The sequence below is a fragment of the Apaloderma vittatum genome, unplaced genomic scaffold (assembly GCF_000703405.1).
Source record: "Apaloderma vittatum isolate BGI_N311 unplaced genomic scaffold, ASM70340v1 scaffold6859, whole genome shotgun sequence".
Lineage (NCBI taxonomy): Eukaryota > Metazoa > Chordata > Aves > Trogoniformes > Trogonidae > Apaloderma > Apaloderma vittatum.
Window position 1 is genome coordinate 33,527 of NW_009735745.1, and position 24,889 is coordinate 58,415.

General features: G+C 37.9%; 1 protein-coding gene and 1 long non-coding RNA gene across 2 annotated transcripts in view; one reads left to right on the plus strand and one right to left on the minus strand.

The window, feature by feature from the left end:
• Nucleotides 1-24,889, minus strand: part of BIRC6 (baculoviral IAP repeat containing 6) — a gene marked incomplete at its 3' end in the record, with an annotated part of 161,345 nt that overhangs the window by 30,981 nt on the left and 105,475 nt on the right. Inside the window, exons 60-64 of the mRNA XM_009876696.1 lie at nt 23,113-23,309; nt 21,454-21,754; nt 18,872-19,089; nt 16,357-16,521; nt 14,184-14,352 (exon numbers count right to left, since the gene is read on the minus strand). Coding sequence (XP_009874998.1) covers nt 14,184-14,352; nt 16,357-16,521; nt 18,872-19,089; nt 21,454-21,754; nt 23,113-23,309 — 1,050 coding nt within the window. The remainder of the gene's footprint in view (nt 1-14,183; nt 14,353-16,356; nt 16,522-18,871; nt 19,090-21,453; nt 21,755-23,112; nt 23,310-24,889) is intronic.
• LOC104279420 lies at nt 3,094-5,751 on the plus strand. The gene is made up of 2 exons (XR_717863.1): nt 3,094-3,824; nt 4,986-5,751. It is a non-coding gene; the product is annotated as an uncharacterized LOC104279420 (long non-coding RNA).

The window sequence follows — 24,889 nt, forward strand, 5'->3', positions numbered from 1 at the left end:
AGTCTTCCTCGACAACTGATGTATAAATGATCTTTTGGATTCCACTATAGTATGTTACCCTAAATAGGTTTTTAAGCCTAGACAGCTCTTGACATTTTTCTTTCCATTTTCTCCTTTAAACCCTCCTTTACATTCTGCTTTAACTTGCAGTCTTCTTCAGAGCATTTGCTCTCTACAAGGGCAAAATCTGACTCGAAATACATTATTTTAACAAAAAAATTACAGCATATAGAATAATCTTAGAGTACATGGTAATCAAAACTATATAAATCCGTAAAAATATAGCAGGAAAAAGAAAACTTAGACTCTGGTTAAAAGCACTTGTTCCTTTTCTAAGTGTGATGTTACGGGTGTACTGCATTACTCACAGCAGTAGCATATACCAGGATAATGATCATTTAAGGATCAAGACTGTAAATCCTTGAATTTATAACATTGAGTTTTTACAAGCTAGCTTAGTAACCTCCTCTTGAACTATGAATATCTTTAAAATATGACATACATTTGTATTGCCTAAGGTCTATTCCCATGCAATATAAATGCTCAAACATCAGTGGTAATGAACAGAATGACCTCTAATCAGCAGAATTTGTTCTGCTCTTGGGATGCTACATAAATCAGTTACCAAGGAGTTGCCAAAGTCTTACTACGTGCTTCAAAGCTCTGCCTAGATGGAAGCAACAGAGTTAAATTTAGGTCATTTTTGGATACCAGTGTCCAAATTCAAATACTATGTAGCCATGTGATATTCACCCCCCAAACAAGTGGGTTTATTACTGGCTTTCATAAAATATACTTCCAGACTCTAATGTTATTTTACACAAGATGTAAAATACCTCTCTGTCTTTCCAAATACCACCAAAATAGTATGGATAAATCAAGGTATTTTCAAATCAACCTATATTACTTCACTCGTGAGAAATCTTGCATGAAATTTTCTCTTCATGCTGAAGATGCACTGTACCTATAAGGATGTTATTTGTAAATACCAGCTTCCACCTAAGGTGGATGAATTTCTCCGCTTTCCTATAACTGAGCAATGTCTAGCCTGTCAACCTTCCTTTTTTGTCTTCCCAAGGAGCAACGTCCCTGCCAGTTCTGACAGCTTGAGCAGCTACTGCCCCGTCTCCCTTACTTGGCTGGGTCTGTTTTCCAAACCAGGTCATGGCAGGTCGGTACAACTGGAGGATGGGAGGGGAGAAATGCCGTCAGACTAAGGTCCACGGCAAACGTCGGATCTGAATGACGGCGTGCAGGAGGTGTCGCTCCTTCTCGGCTGCGCGCAGAGGGAGCCCAGGGAGATTTGTTTCCCTGGATTCACCGTAGCCACCGACGTCCGGCTGCATCACAGCTATGAAAACGGCAGGCCGCTACATGACCTCAACTACAGCAATAACCAGGCAAAGAAACATTCTGTGAATCTTTCGCTGCTCTCTGTGGATAAATCTTAATTAGCTGGTTACGTGCAGTGGAGATGCTGAATTTACTTTATTGTCAGCATTCACACTTGGTAATATTGCAAGAAATTCTTCTGCTGTGACCTTGAATCTTTACATCTCGTTATGTTGACAAGGTGACAGATTCCTACTCTCCACATACATCATTAGTCTTTAAATAAAAGATGCACATTGCACAATTTCCTTCCTTTCATAAAGTAAAAGGTTTTACTTTTCACATGTGAGAATTAATACAGTAGAACAGCTTGAAAATTCAGTTATTGATAAGTGCTCTCAGCAACATGAATGATCAGAATACACTGGTGAAAATTCCACTAACTTTGTATCTCCGAATGGATCTAAATGAATATTGAAATACATTCAAGATACATACACAGGAAAAAAATCCAGGAACAACTAAAGTTGAAGCAACCTTTTCAGAATACAGGAAGAGCTTAAAAGGAAATACCATATACATAAATTAGAATATTTTTTAAGGAGAGATTTAACCTAATTACTTAATTCTTTTAGAGTGAAACAATTTCACAGAGCCAGCATTACTCTCAGGATAAAGGGCAAATCATGTACCAGTACCATACAACTCACAGTACTAAAAACATGGTCTTTACCATTAAAATAATGCACGTGTAAAGTACGCAGTTTTGTCCATTGCTAAGAAACTAACAAATGTACTTAGACACTTTGAAGAAATGATTTAACGTGTATGTACATTAACTTGAGAATAATTTAAAGCAATGATTTTAGCCTCTTTCACTTTCTCACAAAAAGATTATTGAAAATTGAATTTCAAACAATGTTTAGTAATTTCTAAAATATGCTGTCCTGGCAAGCGAACAAGGTTTCCAGTTACATTCCTACTGTTTGAATTCAATGTAATTAATTATCTTTTGATTTTTCACATGCATAGGCTTTTTGTACTTTCAATTCTGAATTGCTTGATATTGCAAGTATCCTTTTGAAAATAAGTTTTCCAATATATGTAAAACCTACTTGCTTTCCTATCAGGAAACAGGAAACAGAAACACATTGCATTGGTAGCCTTCACAGATCAAAGTGAGTGAATAAAATTATTTAAAACACAGCTACTCGCAGAGGTTATTAAGACTGTGGCTTTTTATCTGAAGAGATTGGGAGGAAGAGAACACCTTGCAGAGCTCCCCCTCCCCTTTCCAGTAGGGCAGGCAAAAGATATCTTTCTAATTTACCTAGGGAAAAATCGAATTACTGCTTCCTATAAAATCAGAACAGGAATATTTTTCTTTAGGTCTGCGCTTCCATTAATTACATGCTAACCTGCATTCTTAGGGTGGTGAAAGAAAAGAGAAAAAGCGTTGGAAGTATTATTTCCCATAGCAACAATTGCCTGTCAAACAAAGCATAAAAAGACAAAAGGCAGAAACACTGTTTCAGCTTGAATGCTTTAATGTCACCATTTGTCATGCAGCACTTCCTCAGAAAACCCTGAAGTACAGTTAACTCTGCTCCTCTTTACACCGCACCCTTGCTCTGTTGGTACAGGATGAAAATGTGCAGGGCCTGACAATGAAACAGCAGAGCCATCGCACATTGTTATGCAACTCCCTGTCTGCAAGGGTGGCTCGTAGCTCCTTCTTTATTCAGCAAGTGCCAAGTGCATGTTTAATCAATGTCACAGCTCACCACAGTGTGCAACTAAAGCCACCGTCATTCCTCTCTCCAGATCTGCCTGGCTAAGTTATGCAATGCTCCGAAGAATACCTTGGAATTCTTTCCGGAGGCTCTGAATGCAGGTGTGTGCCGGCGTTCACACCACTGCCAGGAAAGCAGACTTCTTTTCATCCTTTTTCAGGCTGGACTAAAATTACAGAGTGTGACTGCCCGTCGGTTGCTGCATTTGGAATTACAGCATGTCAACGTGAGAAAGTCTCTTCAGACGGCTGACACAAAGAGTAAATCAAAGGCTGGCTTTTTCTGAAGTCTTAATAAATAACTAAGCGTAACCAAACAAAACCAGGAGTGTTTTGTATTTTTTTTTCTTTGAAATACAAAACCGAGCAGCATGCATTTTGCTGCTCTGCATCATCTAAGAGAAAAATCCTCGATTTTAATGAAAATTCGTCAACAGTGAGGGTAACTACCAGCAAGGGTTTTACTGTTTTTTGACTACGCTTGCTTTAGTGGATTACTGCGAGAGAAGGCCGGTCATTCGGAAGATTCTGTAACATTATTATCCTCACAGATAAACTTCATCAAGGAACTGTTCATGCTCCTATCTGGTCTGTCTGAGTGAGGAGAGCAGCCCCTTCATGAAGATAAAAGCCTGGTTTGCCACTGAAGCGACTAGTAAGAAGCATGTCTGATGACATTTTATTCCTGCTGCAATGTAGGGTAAGAAATATCTTCTTTTTTTGTTGTGTTTTTTTTTTTACCTTTCTGTGAGATATATTCTGAGCCAAGGGCTTTAATTAGACTCACAGCAGAAATACATTTATCTCCAATGATTAAAGATGTTTGCCAGGAGAGAAAAATGCTACTGCACTATAAAACGTGACTGCAAATCTCCAGTAAATTGGGGTTATCTGAACTAGTAGAAATCCCAGTCAAATTCTGGTTTAAGGTTAGAAATGTCTGATCAATCAGGTTAAAAAAATCATAGCAGATTACACATAATATCAACATCTCTGCCACTAATAAACGTAATTTTACAGGGAATATGTTACTAGAGGATATCTGACTGTAAATTAAGAGTACAAGAGCAGTTGAGTAACAGAGATGATCTGTCAACCTCACTTTTGCAACAAAAAAGGTAATAAATCATATACGCATCTGTAAATATCTCTCTGTAATCCTCATAATAACAAAATTTTGTGAGATATAAAAGTACTACTGCTCATTGTCATACTGCAATAAGGAGCATACATAACAGTAACAACCACCTTTATACTAGAAGAGACAGACATTTTCTGTTAAGAGCTTACTGTTGCACAGATGCCCAAAAGCTGATCTATTAAAAACAAGTAAAATGATAAGATCTCACCTGCAGTAGCCTATGTAGGGCTCCCTGGTCAAAGAAGACTGTGCTACCGTATTAAGAAGGCATATTTCCCATGTTTGAAAACAGTAGACATGAACATTTTCAACTGGTTTTGTACTGTGACAGTTAAATATTTAACAACAGCTGAAAATTCACATCATCTCCTGGAGCATTTTGGAGCATTTGACAATGCTCATATACCCGCTTTCATCAATCTGATGTTTCATATGGAAACAAACTGGCTGGCTAAAGATGAATTTTACATTTCTTTTATTAGGAAGCATACTAATTGGCTTGAAGCATCAAGCTCCTTCTCACTCCTATCAAATCTGTATCTACACTATCTACACAATTACTTTTAACATGGACATGCTGATAGAAAAACAAAACAAAAGACGAATATAACTCAATAAACACAGCATTAAGAAATATTGTGTAAAGAAGTACAGAATTGTTTCTAAAAAAAGCTTGCATGTTTGTCAGAGCAGATTTACCATTTGCTTTCTTTCTTCTAGCTAGCTGCCAGAATACTAGTGAAGGTATTTGCAGGAAAAATGGGGACCTCTGCCATCACAACACTGGAAGATGTAAAAAGGCAAGAGGAGAAAGAGGAGAAAGAAGAATCTGTTTTAGCACTGCTTGGAATTATTGGAACTGTGCTCAATTTATTTGTTATTGTTTTTGTGTATATCTACACTACACTTTGATGACATTTTTGAACATCAATTGCACAGCACACAATGCAAAGACCAGCGTTGGTTAAGAATGGTTTCTAAATTTAAAGCAAAAAAACCCCACTGTCTGAAAAGATTGTCAGAAACATTCCAGAGCAAAGCGTCTGGCTAAGGGCGCTGCATCAATGACTGCTAAATGTATCTGTGAGCCCAGCTAGGGTGCTGAATTACATAAATGAAGGCAGACAATATGCAACTTCTCATTGGTAACAGATGAAATCCTAATAGCAGAAACAGAGATTGCACTGTTTTATTGCCAGCAAACATGCAAGACACAAGCAATGTAAGCAAATACTGAAAACAATCAGAACATCGAAAGAGATTAATTAAATCCATAAATGCATCTAAGCAGGCCCTGTGATGCTGTCTATGGTTTTGTGCAATATGTCTCTTCATAGCTGAGATCAGAAAACAGACAAAAGGGTTTTATTTTGAGATCACCGTAATTTAGGCTTATAACTTACACTAGTGTATAATAAGTGTGCAAACAGGAACACTGTTATACCAAAAACTGTAATATTATAAATAAAATTTTAACTATTGACTATATTCTGCAGCATTTTTGTTAGTCTTGTGCAAAGGTGAAAAAAGTTAGGTTTTCTTGCCTTTACTGAATCTGTATTTGAAATAATCATGCTATACTGAATGATGTGCTTTTCTAATTAAAAATCCTTTAAAGTGGTGTCAAAATAAACAATAGTTTCAGTATTTCTTTTAAGAAATATTAATAATTCCGATACACTAATACATATTTCCCCAAAGAAAAAAAAATCTTGTTACGTTTTCTATATCGCCATTTTTAGAATGTGTTTAACATAAGTCAAATACAACTTCCATGTTCTCATCCTGATGCTTATCTTCAAGTAAAATAAAACATATCACACAAGGATTCATGGTGTTGCATTGAAAGCAGGTTAATAATATTTGCCTAGAAGAGTGTACTTTCTCTTCTAGACCAGGTCCTGAAGACATCTTCCTTTTTAGTACTGATTATGATTGAGGCCCAGAATTCCAACTTCTATGCATACTTCACAGAACATGCAATTAAACTACTGTAACTTATGAAACTATTTCCACGTTCTAAAGTAAACCTACGTGTGTCTGAATTAGATCCAAAGCTGCAGACACTCTGAGATCATAGAAGTTTTTGTATACATGAATATGTCTCACATATCTTCTAACAGAAAAGCTGCTTTGGAAAGCTTGAGATTAAAGACACATTAGATAAACAACAGTAAGCGAAAAGGAAACACTGATTTTGATAAATACTGTTCTTAGCATTAGATGTGCTACAGAGGACCAACAGAAGAGCTGCGTTTCTGAAAATCAGCTCAGCTCCTCCTCCTAAGCTGCAAAGCTACTGACAGTCCTCCCATAAAATGACTAGCCAAGAAACACATCCCTTGTACAGGTGACGGCTTGTTACTCTACAGAACTTCATAACTGCTAAACCGACCGAGCCTCTGGAACAAGCACACGTATAAAATAAGGTCAGGGATCTAGAAGAGAATAAATTCAGCAATGACACCTCAGTCAGCTGCAGAAACTACACTGTAACACTGATTTATGGGCGAATGAGGTGGAAGATGGTATATTCTGGTTTTGCAACTCTGAGTCAATACTGGCACAACCAGAAGAAATTATAAAAAAAAAATATCTGAGGCTGCACTGGAAGGAAGCGTGGACAGACAAAATTTATTCACTAACCATAGCCTACAGCAAGTCTCTAGTATTGTATATCCATTCTCAGTATATGAAGCACCAGAGCATTCTGTAAAAATAAGCTACATTCCCTAGAAATCATGCGGTTTACTCATGTTTATTTAAGACTACGGAATAGAGTCAAGAATGATTATTTTTTCCAATGTACTTTTTATATCTACATACTTATGGATATTACTGCATATACACAAATGCAAATATACCTCTTAAAATCAGAGGTTACAAGAACCTGAAAACTGAACAGAAATATGAAATTCAGGTATAAAGTACTGCTGCTTATTTTGAACTTAAAGTTATTTAAAACTTGTCAATTCTGTGAAATAAATAAACAGTTTTATTCCATGTCATTTCAGTGCACAGCTCTCTTCTTGAAATTGTGAATCAATTAGTACTCCAGCACTGGAGTGAGATAATGCACCATTTTTTTGTTAACACTTCAACAACAAAAAAGATAAAAAGCAATCCCAATTTTGTAACCAAATGTGGCACAGGTTCAGCATAATTCTTTTACCAATTAATGAGCTCATCAACATTAATGAAAACTAGTGGAATTTTTAATTTTGGTAATTATGTCTTGTCTACTCAAATGGCCATTGTACTTTTAATTTCACTTACAGAAACAGGCTTTGACCCTTCAAAGGAAGTCACAGGGTGATATTATCATTAGAGACTGCCCTGGCATACAATTTATATTTCGTTTTAAAACAGAAGTCTATTCTCTTAACAGGTAATACTTGAGCTCTTTACTTACGCAAACCTAAATCTAACTTTAGTTAAATGAACTCTAATATGCAGCTCTATTGTTTATATGTTTAATCCAACATATGCATAAGAAACTCAACAACAAAAAAATAACTGAACACGAACTGTCTCTTATTAGACACAGTAAAAATTCAATAGCCTAGAGAAAAGAATTTCATGATGATTTGACATTTACACTGCAGCAGTACCTTCACACCTTCAACAACAGATAAAGATGTAACACTCTTCAGTTGAATGAGCAAAGTGTACCAACTCCAGAGACCCATGAGGGAATACAAACTCCCCCTAAAGTACTCAGCCTACTCGGTCCAGTGGAACTTGACTACTTTGCAAAAAGTAAAGCAACACCATATATGCCTTAAGAATAACTATTACTGATAGAAAAGAACTACTCTTAACTTTAGCAGGCAATCTAGAATAGTTCAAGCTCAGAGGTAAGGAAGCGAGGCCTGAAAAATATAACTTTAAATGACTCAATGAACAAAGGCATTTCAAAAGAGGCAGAAAAAAGAGTTCAGTACATTCACCTTCAACAGATTTGTCCATAGTACTTACTAACTTAAGTTTGCAATAAGGTATTTGGCAGGATAAAGCAGTACAACTGTTAATGAATCCACAAGGGCAGGGCATGACAGTACTTGGAAAACTACAAAAGTTGCACTAAAAGCAAGTATTGAACTCTTACAAATTGGAACATGCTGGTCAGTAAACACAATCCTTTCAGTAAAGCCCACCCATAGAAATGCATCATCTCTTCTCAGCAGCAAAACCCAAAACCCAAGGAAGACTGAGCTAATCTAACACCAGCTCTGCTGCGCACATGACAGGGAGTCCTTGTCCACCAAAGAAGGAAGGCTGGATAAGAGAGCTAAGAGGGGAGCAAGCAAGAAGACCCCAGCTAAAATCACAGTATCACCTGCTTCCTATGAGCCTGGGAATTAAAAAAAAGAGAATTCAAACAGAATTATGCAACTTGCTATGAGGTCTATCCTCCAAGGAAAAGATGGTACCAAATATCTCTCACTCTTCATCTTTAAACAAGATTCAGTCATCTCAGGGTATTCTAGATACTAGTTTAGGGAGAAATCAGTACAACTATATTTTAAACAAGAACAGTCTACCTAATATTGTGGTATCACTGATAAATCCCAGCTTCACTGGGCTTTTTACTGTCCAAGCCCATAACAAAACAGACAGACCCTGTTCCTAAAAGTCACCTGTTTTTCATTCTGTTTTATGACTCCCTTCCACTATCTTCCCACTATAAACCTTATTAGCTACAAAGACTACTATTAGCACTGCTTTCTTCTCTCCCACTTGTAAATACTAGTTTGTATTAGTCTTCACAAACCTAGATCCATCAGTCAAGTAACTCTTTACTTTCACCAGCAAAATCTAGACCTTCAAGATAGCCATGTACTCCAGCTAGTGCAAATTTTGTTACGCATTTTGTCCAAGAAGAAAGAGGTCCTAGAGCAGTAATTCTTTCAAATGAAATGTGCTGTATACAAGACCACAAAAACAGGTTTTACATGACAGCTTTTCCTGTGAAATGTGCATAAATGTGCGGTAATGAGAACATGTTAGTTGTTCCATCATGCAGAAGTTAAGAATGACATCAGTTTTACAAATGTAAACATGGACTAAATCCTTGGGAATAAACACAAGTGCAAAAAAAAAAATCTCACCATGTTACAAATAAAAACTTTTTTCACTTATAAAATGACAGACAATAAAAATCACAGTAATGCCAGAAGAAGATACAAAACAAACACGGGAACAAAATGATCAAGAAACAGGGTGAGGATTATAGCAGCTATCGTTACTTGTGACTAGAGCTATGATCTATCTTGCATAATAAGAAGTCTTTCACAGACAGAAAAACCTTCCTTCTCTACAAGAAAAAAGCAATTACGGAAATTAATGAAAGCAGACAGTTCACACTTTTCAAGGACTTCACACAATCACCTTGCTCTGATGCAGATGAAGCTGCAGATTGTGTCAGAGCAATCTGGTCTGCAATAATCTGATTCAAGGTGAGATTTCTAAAAGATTAAGTTGTATGTGAGCACTCCTTATGTGGTCAATATTCCTGTCATCTAGAACAATCTAGATAACGTAGTCCATGTGTGCTTTGGGCAAATCAAATAGGGATAGCAAAACATATTTAAAGCAACTAAAAACCTAGATAAAATTCTAATTGCAACATAGGCCAATTTCATATTCTGATACGGGAACTGTTTAAGAATTTCGCCAAAACAACTTTGCAAGCAAAATATATCTCATACCTGTAGCTAACTGAACATGTGTAAACGAAATATAAAATTCTCATCAATACCAAAATATTTACTAGCTTGTATCCCCACAGAAAATCCACAACTTCCTATCTCTCTCCCACTATTACTACAAACATTAAGAGCAAAACCTAAAAACTAGTATAAGAATATCCCTCACATAAGGGTAACCTTTAACTGGTCCCACCAGCACCCGTTCAAGTCTGAGAAAGTTACCAAGCTCCTCATAATTGCTGTTTTCTACAAGCACTGTGCTGGGCACACCTTGTTCCTGCTGGGGTGCCAGAGCCTGGGAACACTCTGTTAGCACTCTGTGTGCAGTGTTCTAATTTCTGAGTCCAGCGTGTTACAGGAGGAATATGGTTACCTGCTTCTTCCACACAGAAGTACCTTTTGACAGCAGAAAATACACTGGTCTGAAAATTGGAATACCATGTATGTAAGTGTTACTGCTAATGCTGTTCCCATTCCCACTCCCCCTGAGCAGGCCATCAGTACTACTGGAGAAGAGACTGGTATTCAAGACAGAGAAGCCTGAAACTAGATCAGGTCTAACAGGAAAGACTCAGATCTGTTCTACTACATAGCATTCATTTTCAAGGTTTTTAAAAAAATATAAAAAAATGTCACTTGCACATTTTACACATTCACAGAATACCAGGTTGGCAGGGACCTCAAAGATCATCTGTTCCAACTTTTTCTTCAACAGCACATTTGAAATGTTTAAACTATAAACGCACTAAGTTAATTTTTCAGTCTTAGAAGCATTGTACCAGAGCTTAGCACAGCTCCAGAGCTTCTCAGCCCGTGTCTCTCTCGCGCCAGTCGGGCTCGCTGTCAGCTACGTCTCCTGACACTCTGTTGGTGACTCTCAGAGCCCCAGCATCACCTGCAACTCACACTCTTTTATCTATCTGCTTTTGAACTAAATAGCAATTACTGCATTGGAGCAATGCCTAGCTATCACTAAGATAAACTGTTTTCAGGGACTTGTTTCAAACTAAACACACCTGACTCAAATATTCATGAAGAGAATATATTCCTTCCAGAAGTCATCCTTTTTGCACGTTTTCCTCTCATACTGACAGCCTGTTACATCTTCAGAGACAAGCTTGAGTAAAAGAAGCCTGCAAAGTTGTTATTTAACCCTTCGCTGAGTTAAAAACTGGTTGGATGATCAGGCCCAGAGAGTGGTGGCGAACAGTGCTGTATCCAATTGGTGTTTGGTGACCAGTGGCGTCCCCAGGGATCAGCACCGGGCCCAGTCCTGTACAACATCTTTATTGATGACCAGATGAGAGAATTGCGTCTATCTACCCTTAGTAAATTCACAGACGACACCAAGCTGGGGGGGAAATGTTGATCTGCCAGAGGGTAGGAAGGCCCTGCAGAGGGACCTGGACAGGCTGGGTTGATGGGCTGAGGCCAACAATATGAAGTTCAACAAGACCAAGAGCAGGGTCCTACACTTTGGCCACAATAACCCCCTGCAGCGCTACCAACTGGGGGAGGAGGGGCTGGGGCGAGGCCCCGACGGGGGGAGAAGGGGCTGGAGAGTGGCCGGCAGAGAGGGACCTGGGAGTGCTGGGTGACAACCGGTTGAACAGGAGCCAGCAGGTGCCCAGGTGGCCCGGAAGGCCAATGGCATCCTGGCTTGTGTCAGGAGCCGTGTGGCCAGCAGGAGCAGGGACGTGATTCTGCCCCTGTGCTCAGCGCTGGTGAGGCCTCCCCTCGAGCCCTGTGTGCAGGGTTGGGCCCCTCACTGCAAGAAAGACCTTGAGGGGCTGGAGCGGGTCCAGAGGAGAGCAACGAGGCTGGGGAAGGGGCTGGAGGGAAAGTCCTGTGAGGAGAGGCTAAGGGAGTTGGGGGTGTTTAGCCTGGAGAAGAGGAGACTCAGGGGGAACCTGATCACTCTCTACAACTGCCTGAAGGGAGGGTGCAGTCAGGTGGGGGTTGGGCTCTTCTCCCAGGCCTGAAACTGCATCAGGGGAGGTTTGCTGATGTGGTGGTGGTGGTCATAAGCTGGACTTGATGATCTCAGGCCTTTTCCAGACTCAATAATTCTGAGATTTTTTTTTTTTAAATCCAGAAGAACATTGTTAATTATAGCTTTGTGTATACACTTTTGAATAAATAGAGCAGGAAACATTCAAGACTATTGCTTGGAACAACCAAAGCATAACAACCTTCAGATTTTACAGTTCTAAATTCCAATAAAAATAACCTTCTCCTTTCTGAATTTGCAATGAGGAGAGCAGGTAATAGCTTTTTTTCTGAAAAACAAGGTTTTACTTTGCTTCAGTGTAGTTTAGCTGCTATGTTAAGAGCTCCACAACCATTTAGGAAAAAGCAGGAAGTATCTGCTTTGTTCACTCTTTACTAATTGTTAATTCACAAGCACAACATTTCAGCATCCCTGGCCAACCACAAACACCAGCATTGGAAAATATACCTAAAATGAATATTTCCTTTTCTTTGTGCTTTGGGAAAACAAATGGTCCCTGAAAGCCAAACTAGTCTGAACTTCTTGCCACCAGCCACGTATCTCATCTCTTCTTCTATCAGTAGCTGACTGTTCTTCCCCGCTTAAAGGTGACTTATGCAGACGGATAGTTTTCTACTGAAAACAGCAAAACACAATTTCAACAGCTGTGATTCATCTATAACTCAGAACCACAGCTTCATCCTTTAGAAAACAGAGCATTTTTGCCAGGTCTCTCGATGACTTTTCCCTTCTACTTCAACAAAGAAGCATTTATGAGTAGCTGTTAGAAATACTACTTTATTGTTTTACTTTATATTTTCATTTGCAATAATAAGCCTGGTGTTTTAGCTATATGCTTCATTTTCCTCACTGTACTTTGTGCAAAACAAACTCATTGCAAACTTTGGGAGAGGTGTGAAACTGTGGAATGGGAAGTGAAGCATCTTCATGTTTTTATTTTTACTATAAGGCCCCGGCGGACTTTTTGAACTACTTCCATTCCATCATACATGATTATGTAATGCCCTAGATATTACAGATTAAGAGAGCCACGTTCTTCTTTTAGTCCTATGCAGCTCTGTAAATACTTGAGACGTGGATGATTTCTTTTACCTCGGAGACAAAATATACTGTGTAATTCAAAAAGAAGCTATGACATTTTTTCAGGAAATTCACATCACTGCTCCCTACAACTGGCATCCAGAAGAACTGCAGTAATATGACAAGACATTTATCAGTTACTCCCAAAACGGGGCAGGCAAAATAAGGTCCAAAACCAAATTATTCAGATTCAGAACAACTCCTGCTGCTACTTAAGGATTAAATCCGTCTTTACAAACAAAGTAACTGAACAAAAATCCAATCTAAGGCTCAGGCAGGGTTTAAAAACTCAAGGCTGACACTTATCTCAACAAAAAAATGCTTATCAATATCTTCATACTAAAGCCTGTCATCTAGTCAAACTGAACATAAATCACAAACCCAATCTGCTGGTTTTGCCCTTAGTTCCACATCAGCATTTGCTTAACCTTGTTGTACCTTGTACAACTGAAACGGCTTCCATGGCAAGGTACAACATACTGGATGAAAGCTATCAAAACATCTGTGTTTTAAAATTATGAGTAGAAATGTGATGACAACTTATAACACATTTGGTTTTAGTTTAAAAAAACCCAACAGTATAATTGTTCCCATGCATTTGAAATACTTGGTCATTTTGGTAAGAGGCTTATTTTTGTATTTCCTAAGTCAAGCAGAAAAAAGTTCTGATCAAAATACAGCAGAATTGCCCTAGTACATGCAACATTTACCAACTTCAAGCATATACTTGCTCAGTTATCTTACAAAATTAACAGGTTTTTTTCCCAGTAAGATTCATGGTATTGTAGAAAGTACTTGCTCTCCAAGCATCTTCTACAGAAAATCTAAAATGTAAACTTTTTAAATGGAAATTCTATTTTCCTCTTAGTTTCAATAATTTAAGAATTACATTCCAAGTTAAAAAAAGGCCTTTAAACAACAAAGTTTAAACTCTTACAACAAATATTTTAACTGAACATTATCATTTTGTTCTCTAAGGCTCAAGTGTATGTTCCATTTGCACAATTCTGAACTGGCAAATGACCTGAATCTAGCCAGACTACCTACTGTTTCTACAAAAACTTATTTAACAGAAGTAAGCCAACTTTGATTTAGAAGGAGATAACAGCACATTACCTGAATCATTGCGGAGGTATGATGACATTGCTGGGATGAGGCAAGACTGACTGAGCAGCTCTAGGAGAACGGAAGGAAGAGCACTGCTGTTTTGTCCTCTCCCCTCATGGCTGGTCTGGGTCTCTCCATTCGATGTACTCCCTGCAGGATTTATGTAACTGGCAAGAACCTGAAATTTACAAAAATATTTAATCTAATACTGATTTATTTGAGGCAAAAGACCTTTGACTCTCCTCCTTTAAGGAAGACGCCTTAATACTTCTAATACTACTTGCTAATTCAGTACCGGTACTTATTTCAGCAGTCCCCAAAATGTCTCAGAAGAAATTCTGTACAGTTATTGGACTGCTGGACTGTTTCCAACTTTGGCTAATGATAAAGTTAAATAACTCTTTTAATTCTGAATGACTTTAGGAGATCAACTAATATGAATTTTGCCAAAACTGCTGGAGTTACTTAAAGCAGAAGTTTGCCAACTGTCATAGATTTCTTATGGTTGGAAAAGACCCTTAAGATCAGACCTATTCACTTTAGAATACCACCTAAACACAAAAGATATATATATTTTTTTTAAACTACAAATGTTTCAGAAACCTTTGTAACTTCCTCTTGGATGAGACTTCAGGGTTTACAGATGAAATGGTGAACATGACAGTTATTTGGAACAACCACGTGTGAGCACAGATCTTGCTTCAGTAAACACAGAGCAGCCTTCACCTCAGTGGTGGTGGGGGAGGCAACTCATGACTGCTCACTGTAGTTCTGCGTGAGTTCACAGGCCCTTTGAACGTGTTGTAGACTTACAACCTAATGCGCTTCCGTGGGTCTGATTTGTGCAGTTGTACACTCAAATTAAGTAACTTACAGGCCTGAAAGGCTGTATTATTTGAAGTCTCACAGGCACTATTCACCTTTTTAGCCTCTTCTCCTCCCTTTCATACTCCCTCTTCGTTCTAACCCCACTACTGATGGTATTTTGCTGCAGCGTCTTATCAGCACTCTGTACAAGAGAACTTTTCTAAAGAGCCTTTCTGGAGATGGGACCAGAGAAAGTCTGCTTTCCAATGACTGAGAACTTCAGCAAAATACTGAAGGGTTTTCTATTTCTTCCTCCAATTGCTGACCGCCCAATGCAGAAGCCTCCATACCTCTTGATTTATCAGTTACAGCTAAAACTCTATGTGGCCTAATATAGAATCCTGCCTAGAAGTTTGGCCAAGAGTAATTCTGGTATTTTTGCTTTTTCTTGCTTAGAAAATTGTTTTGGATGCTAATTTGGTTTGCTTTTGCAAGGGATGTGATGCTTGTGCCTTGCAATAACCTGCAGTGTGTGAAAGAACTTATTACACGAAAATGATCCCTTCATCAGCGAGGGCATGGACATTTGCAGAAATTCATCTCTTTTGTGCTCTACCCCAGCAGTGAGGTTAGCTAATGCATTTGAGTTGACAGCTCTGTGAATGAAATTTTTTACAACTAAATAGAATGTAATTTTTCCTACACTGATCTAAGCTAGCAGGGGTTGGTGGCATTTCACAATGGTCTGAAAAGCCTAACTATGCAGGATATTTTTCTCCTTAGCATAAGGCATTGGAAGGCATCAGAGTTTTACTAAGATCTGAATGTTTACTGGTGATTTACTACTATTGTTTAATGGACACACTCATGACTTTATAGTATGTCTGAGTGAAGTTTTGGTTTATTGGCTTAATATGTTCACGGACAACACTAACAACCATGGGCATTTCCATAAAGTAGAGCAAAAACATCTAAGAAATAAATAAGAAAGATTATTAGGTACACAAAACAGAGTGCCTGTTCCCACATCCTCCTCCTTTAATGGACAGTCTTTACTTCTGACTGAATGCAGTGATGCCGACAGCAATATGCAACAGTCCCAGGGCAGTACACTGGAATGCTTCTTGGTCCACTATCTATCCAGGACTGTCACCTAGGCTGGTCTTTTTTATGCAGCAGCCTAGTGACACTTGAAAATAGCCTCACTCAAAATATGATCTGTACCATTTTCATGTAGATAGGCTGTTGTAAATTTTTTTTTCCAAAATACCATAATTACTCTGCTATATGACTGAAAAAATACAAGCTCCATTTTTGCTCTCCAGTCCTAAAGTTTCAAGTGCTTACCATTAATCAAAATTTCATTATTACACACCTGTAGAAGGCAGGTGACATGCTCTTCTTCTAGCCTTTGCTTAGTCAAAGCTTGTTCAACATCCCATCCTGAAGCTGTGGAGCCTGTTCCAAAGCCTGTACCCTTAGCCCAGTACAACTGCTGTTCTTCTGTCGATGCACTGTTGTGTGTACTTGACACTTGTGGCTAAATTTAAAAAAACAAAAAAGTCACAAAAATTTCATGGTTTTCATTTTATGAACATTGTATTTAGAAAGCCTTTGTTCTGCAAAATAATATAATCCTAATTTATTTACTTTATAAAGGTATTGTCAGGATCCAGTGAAATTCAAAGCCTTAGACAGTAAAGGCTGTGCCACACACATGGAGTTCTAGTGCAAAATTGTTGCACTAGATTCTCCAGTTTGACTAGGACTGTAAGCCCATTTTAGTTCTCTTCTAAGATATCATCATTGTGTAAATAATGAAAGCTACTAAAACACTACTTAATTAATACTATGCTAAACATCACAGCTCTGTAATTATTACTGCTTAAAACCTAGTCAAGTTTATCAAAATAATCAGATGAAGGGGATGGGAGTAGAAATGTTATCAAAAGTACACAAGTGAAATTTTAAGATGCTGAAGCATATGCTGATTTTGAATAAATACTCCAAAACAGTAAGAGGTGTAGTTTACACGTATAGCTCTGACACATAATCTCTGTATCACTGAAATACACACTATTTCCTTTCCAGATAAGAGGAGGGAAAACATTTTGTCCTTAAAATGTTCTGAGAGATAGCATTTTTCCAAAAAGTGTTCGTACAGCTTTTTCCAATGGTTTATCTCTCTACATTTTACTAACGTAACTCCAATATTATATTGCTTGCCCTCTATGAAACTATTTAAATACTTACATTACTGTATGAAAGTTTATCAGATCTTTGGTGAAAAGGATGCTGAAAAAATTCCAACAAGCATTTTTTAAACTCATGCTTTCCTAATTCTATATTTAGCACCCTAAACAAGTGACCTCATTTTCCAACATGATGAATACTTTCTACTTTCACTAGAGTAACTCAGTGACAACTCTTCTTACTGGAAAACAGGTCATGTGAGTAGATACCCAACTGCAATTTGCAGTGTTTGATTTATGTCTCTGCAAAGTTTCATTTTCTGTTCAGACCTTCTTCGGTGACTTTGTTAAAGATTATAGTTGAAGGAAAAGAAATGATGTATAAACAGACTGCAAGGGTAAAAAAAGTTACCACCTATGAAGTACCACACTGAGAGTAGTCTGGAATCACCACTTAACCTTATATTGGGAGTGTAACGCATCTCAGTGACGAAATAGCTGTGTGTGGTTATTCTCCTGTAGACATGACTCATTACATCTCTCACTAACACGTTGTGCCTTTAACACTCAAGAGGACCGGCATGAGCACTGACTTGAAGCACTTAAGGGAAAGCCTGGCCCCAGAAATATAAGCCTCAGTGCTGGCCTCATGGATCGCTAGTTTCTAGTTACCATCTATCACCTGATAGATATGAACTACAAGCAAGCTGTTTAATGGGCCACGTTAGCACTGAAACAGAGGCAAGAATTAATGGTTGCCCTTTGCCTCCAGAAAGCCTCAAAATTCTAAAGCATTAACGTGTCAGCAGCCTGATACCACATTAGAAGCAGAATATCTCCACTTCCCCTTAAATCTGACTAGCTATTAAGTGAATTATTCTCAGGCACAGCTTCATCATTTCCTTGCTCAACCCCTCACCACTATCGGAGGTGCCTATATTTTCCAGCTACTCAGCCATATTGAGCCACCAGGTACTTTTTCATTCAAGCCTCTGCCACAACAATGCTACAGAGGGCAGATCATCTGTATTTTTAAAACATGTTCATAGGCAATTGGCATGCTATGCATAAATACAAAAAACAAAAAATCAGAGGGTACATATTCTGAAAGAGTGGTACGATACAGCATGGACCTTGAAAACATTTAATTCTGGAGGTTCATTCAGGATCTTGAACACTATGGATTTTTTTTGTCTTTAGATCTCATTTCTCCATCAGTAAAAATGGTATACAACAAAATCACTGTGTTAATTCATTAATTTTCACAACTCATTTATGTTTGTGAAGCATTTAAGAGGAAATAATTTGCAGCCAGAAGAATTTAGATGATGAATGCTAAATAAGGTAATTAGGTCATGCTATCTAATGAGGATTAAAGAACCACCATCCATTGAGCATTATGCCTCTCATGCAGTGAAAAACAAAAACCTGTGAAAGAAACCGATTACACCTTAAGGCCTCATGACAAGCCTTCTTTGTTGGTTAAATTTCATGATTATTGTGTTTATTTGCAACATGAAGGATAAGTATCTAACCAATCACTTTATTTTTATTTTCCATTCAAATGCCAACTTTGCAGAAAACAGACTAAAATGAAGGCAACGGGGCTAGGTTTTGCGCTTTTTTGTTTTGGCTTCTTTTTAAAAAATTGAAACTCTTACTATTACTCAGTGGCATTTATTCTGCTGCTAAACTTACCTCTGACTGGTTAGGACTAGAGTTGGGCACTCTTGGTGCGTGGTGGCTTAAAGCAGACAGACAAGCAAGGATGAGATGTATGGCCCCAATCTCCAGTGCCATCCGCCTCAGCAGTACTCCGTCATCCGTAGTCAACGGTGTCGTGCTGAACAAACTGCGCAACACGTGGAAGGGCAGAGTTGGAAGCACGTTTGCTGAAGGAGACTGCAGGATATGACCTAGATTAAAGAAGAGAAGTATCAAACCCACATTTTCTTCCAATAGTTCAATGCAGCCTATTAAACTCTGCAATAGTTTATAAGCAACATATATAGAAATCTATTAAGAACTTAAGCATTTGCATATAGTAAACTATAAAATACTAAGTTTCTATTCACAAAAATAATCCAGCAGAAGAGTGTAAAAGAAAGAATGTTTCTTTATTTTCTTTATGTTTTCTTTATTTTCTTTATGGATTTGATTAAGAATCAAAGATATAAAATTTGATTTGCCACTTCCAGGGAGAAAACATAGTTTGTGCGTAATAGTGAGCATACTTCTGTATTTCACTACACTTCAGGTTGTATTTCTGAGTGAAAAAAATGAAGTTGGTTCAGACTACTTTTTTTAATGCAATATTATCAGATTTGGGAAATTGGCTCAATTTTTTCTGTATTTAACAAAGCATTTTACATTCCTTCCCTACTACATATATAAATAGAGATATCTGACAACAGAAAATACTTCAAATCCGGAAAATACTTCAAAATATCCAACTCTGTTGAGAAGTTTTCTTCTAATTTTGATTATAGTATTTCTCCTAATTCTTAGTATTTATTAGCTACATCATCATCCAGAAGTCTAAGCTGAAATACACTAAATACAACTGTCAATATTTGTATGTATATGCACCTACACACACAAATACACTTACGCACAAGTTAATTCATATTTATCTGATACATATCTACTCGTCTTCTGATTGGGACCTTCATAAATAAAATGGAACAGCTTTGGAAAAAAGCCCATTTGACAGTTCCAGAACTGCAGGTGTAGCCAAATAAGGAGACAAAAAAAAAATAATCTAAAACATTTGCCCATGATTTGTCTTCGCAGACAATCGAATCCATGTTTAATCTAGAAGCCATGGATTTTTCAGTTCAGCTGTTCATATTATACATGAAAGTATAGAGATTCTAGGTGTATTAAAAGATGCATTGCCATCAGAAAAAGAAAGGACTAATGCTTTATACAGAGGACTAATGGGGACTACAGTGTACAACTGACTCCACATTTCATGAAGAGCTGAATTCAGAAGTTGGACTTAAAGAATGGAGAAACTGACTGTTGAATCCAGCAAAAACAAAGGCTTAAAGAGAACACAAGCCCTGTGTAACAAATGCATTGGAGAAAGAAGTGGCACTTGTGATGGGAAACAATGACGGCACAATGACAAATGGGCACAAATTGGATGTGAATAAATTGAGGCTGAAAATTAAAGCAGCCTCTACCTATCAGGAAAATGATGTCCTGGAACTGCATGCATAAACACAAAAAAGAAAGCAACTAAAATTTTAAAGGTTTGAGTCGGTCTCTTTACTAACAAAAACCCAAACCAAAAAGCATATAAAAATTGCCTGCAATAGCAAGGGACTGGAACCACTCAAGTCAATAAAAATCTGACGGACTGAATATAGCCCTTCCGTTAATTACTACTCAAATTAGGTGGGAGTAAACAAGCAGACTGAATTGTTATTCTTGGCTACTGTCCTGTACCTGAGTAGAAGAGAAATAAAATGAGAAATAGAAGGGAGGGTAAATAAGACTTAGTTTCTCAGTTGGCCTTATGAGTCCACCACTCTGTAGGCTGCTGAATGGAGACTAACTTCAGTTGACTGTTGCATAGAAAAGCCAGCATTCTTTTCAAAGCCATAATGCAAGGAAATGTCTTAAAAATACTAAAACATCTTTCTCATACACTCTTCCAGTGTTTCAAAATACTAAGAAATACAAATATTAGAACTATATGCAGAATTCCAGGTTTGGTTGCAAAGACATTGACAACAAACTGTCTCTTGGCTTATCTGTTCATTCACTGAAGAGTACCCCACCACTTCTTCCTCTGAGCTTACACCATTAAGAGAGCTTCTGCTCAGCCAATCTGATCACTATGATCTTTAGATATTTCTCTCCTTTTCTAGAATTGCATTAGTCAACAGTTTATTCTACATCTGCTGTAGCTATGCTCCTACCCGTATTATTCTGCACTTGGTTGCAGAATTATATATCTGTTCAATTACTTGAGCATACCCAGCTACTCAGATTGTTCTGTCTTAATGTACTGTCATCTTGACGAGTTTTATCAGCTGTTATTTTACAATTACTCTGACATCTAGATAAGAACATTGAAATACTGATGATTGTGACAAAACTCTGCCAGATAGAGTTTACTATTTAGAGACAACAGACTATCAAAGATGCTAGAAACACAGTTTCGTGCAAACCAATTTTAACTTCCTGCTAAAAGCATTACAGTGCAAATAAATTTCAGCAAAATAATCTAGCCGTGGTCTACAAAGAAACATAATAATTACAGCACATACTTCCTTCACCATCATCTGTAACTCCCAACACCAATCTCAACAGACACTGAGCATGTTTCCGTTCTTTTAGCAGCACCTCAGCATAGCCCGGGAGACGAAGAAATAAACCAAAGGCAGCCAAAGAATGAGCAGGTATGGGAGACATAGTCTGAACTGTTGACTTGATTGGTGGAGGTTCTGCAGCGATTGTTTCTGGTGCTTCATACACCAATTCCCCTGATTGTTCAATGGTAACCCATTCAAACTGATCGCTGTCCTTCTGCTTTTCCTGCGTGGTCGATGTAACCACTGGAGTGCTCACCTGAACCAGCAAAAACAACAACAACAACAACAAATTGATAGCCATTCAGTTAATCACCTAGGCAAAAATTTTATTGAAGTTAGGATGTAAAGGACATACAATCTTAATATAGGACATCATTAAAGTCACATGAAATACACTACCATTCACAGATACGGGGAGCAGGCCAAATAGCTAAAATGGGCACACTTGTTGCTTTTTTAACAATTGTAGAAAGTCCCTCCCACACAAGCAAGCAACTGCATTTTGCCAACCTAAAATCCGCAGTTAAAGTGTGTTGCTTAAAATCTAGAGGCAGAGAAGACACATCAATTATGCTGAAATAAACAGGACAAAGTTTAGTTTATATATCTGACTACTAAATAAGAAATGTTCCTTTTATTTTCAATATTAAACACTGAGTGTGAACTCAAATCAAATTTTAACCACATATTGCAAAAAGGAGAACAATTAATCATAATTTTTGAACCAGCTTGATGCTAGACCTCTTAAACACCTTTGCAGAATTATTTATAAAGGATGCATACTAATTATCCAGTCTCACTACAAGGTTCCACTTCCTGCTTTGCAGTCAGGGAACAGCACCCTGAATTCATGATTAACTTAATTTCAACAGAAATAAATGTAGACAATCTTTCCTGTTACAAGCCAGAAATTCCATAAATACAGCCAAACAGTAGTTGAATAATTCACAGGTTGTATTTCTTCCCCTTTTTAATAAAGATTGTGCACCTAGAACAGCAGCCAGTGGAGTGGTTCCACACTAATGCCACTACTGACACTTCTGAAACACCTACCAGTGCCTCCAGAGAATTTCTGTACGTAACCAAAGCATCCAAATAAATAACATAGATATTATTTATTAGATAATTTTATTATAGGTGTATTATTTATGAATACGAAGATAATTAAGACTGTACACCACTATTATCTACAGTAATAAATCTAAAATAAAATTACACAATCTGCTTTCAGAAACTGAATTTCCCTTAACCACAAAAAAACCTCTGAGGGCATATTTACATGAACAATTAAATGATAAACAAGTATGGCTTTCTAGTATATTAGCAATGCCATGTTACTGCACCCTCCAAGAGACTTGGTGAATTAACAGAAGTGAGGTGAGCAGCAACATTTGTTGCACAAGTATGTGGCTACTCAGGCAGCCCATCACACGCACAGGGCAGCCGTGCTTGTAGTTGGACTGGGCTGTGGAGTCACACACTCGCCTGTTTTAAAGAAGCTTCCCCAGGTAATCGACCTGTCAAACTGGACCGTAGAGAAACATGAGAAAATATTGTCCTTAAACAAGCAAAACACTCTTAGCATGTTTTTTCACACTGATTTTTTTCACTCACTTGTTGAATTACGTCAGGATAAAGCATAGGGAGTCTCTCTGCAATAAGAGCCAGGCCACCCATTCCTGCAAAAACTTGCAGCGGAGACTGAATGGGACAGGTTTCAAGAAGTGATTCATCTAGAACTGCATCCATGCACTCATCCCCAGGACTGATGGCTTCATCTTCAGGGCAAGGTCCCAGTAAATCTGCATGCTCTACAAAATCACAGAGGTAAGAGAAATCAATACATTAGTATCAATATCGTGTTCATTTCTTCTTCCTCGGTTAAAAGCGGACTTCAAAAGCATCAGTTCCCTCCTCAGTCAATCCTGAGTCAAGAACCTTGAGTACAGGAGTATTAAAACAAAAGCATTCATGGAGCTTTTTGCCAGTGATGGCAGATCAATGTCCTAACCTGGGATTATTTATACAGGGTTACATGTCAATTACTAGAATTGTATGCTTTATTAGAACCAACTGATCTATGCCTTCAAGATTTTGCTAAATTTGGAAGCACAACATTTTTTAAAACTGTCTTTCGTCTAGGAGATAAGAATAGGTTTATTACTCTCTGATAAAGAGTTTCTAGCTGAAGGAAGGAAAGATAACCTTACTGAAATTAGTCTTGCTTTTTCCTCCAAAATACTGAACAACTTTTTTTTTCATTTCCCCTTTCCCATCATTTATCTCGCTATCCATGAAGTCTTATCACCTCCCTCGCCACGCTTACCATTCTCACACCTTCTCTCTGTGAGGTGTCAAAACATCCCTTTGCAAAAGCTGTGAAATTTAACTCTATTCTTTCTTGTAAAAAAAAAGAAAGATCAAGATCTCTACTTCTAGCTTTCTACTAGCCCCTTCTTCCAGTTTATGACTAAGCACCCTAACATCTTGTACAGCAGGCAAAATAAGTGTTTATTTTATGCACCCAGGTTGTATATACAGAACCTTAAAAGAATTTATTTTGCCAAAAAACAACCCTCTTCACTCATTACCACAGGCAAACTTCACAGTGAATATTCAATATATTTAATCTAAAAATCTGTATTCGAGATTATTTTCTTAAATCATAGAATGGCCTAGGCTGGAAGGGACCTTAGAGATCATTTAATCCAACCTCCCTGTCATGGGCAGGGACGCCTCTCAACTAGATCAGGCAACACATGGGGACCGAACGGGGATCGAACCTTGGTGTTATCAGCACCACGCTCTAACTGACTCAGCTAACTGGCCCCCCACATACTACAATTTTATACTTAAAATGTCTGTATGCACACATGCTATCATTTATTATATACTTGTGAAAACACAGAAGCACATTAAAGCATAATTCATGTAGCTACCACAAAAAACTTGGTTTAAAGTTTTAAACAGAGATACTTTATCTTTTAAAACCTTTTCTTCCCTAATTTAAAAGGGAATAGGAAATGACAGATCTTTCATCATCTGAATTCTCAACTTTTAAATGTGCAAGAAGAACCAGGTTACAAAGACATCACTGACATATTGCAGGATAAGCACATCCCTATGGAACAACACGATTAAAGTATCAGATTTAATAAGCTCACATCAGAGGTAAGTAGGAATACGCACATTAGGTCACTCTAATTCAACCTGATGGACTATGAGGAACGAATAGAAAAGGTCAGACACACTTCCAAAGCAGGATACTCCTTGTAAGAAAGAGCCCAAATGTAATGCTTTCGGTGCAATCAGCTTTGATATCTACTGCTCTTAAGGATACAGGCAGAAACCACCTCTGTGGAAGTTTTCCCTGTCATCACAGATCGTGGGC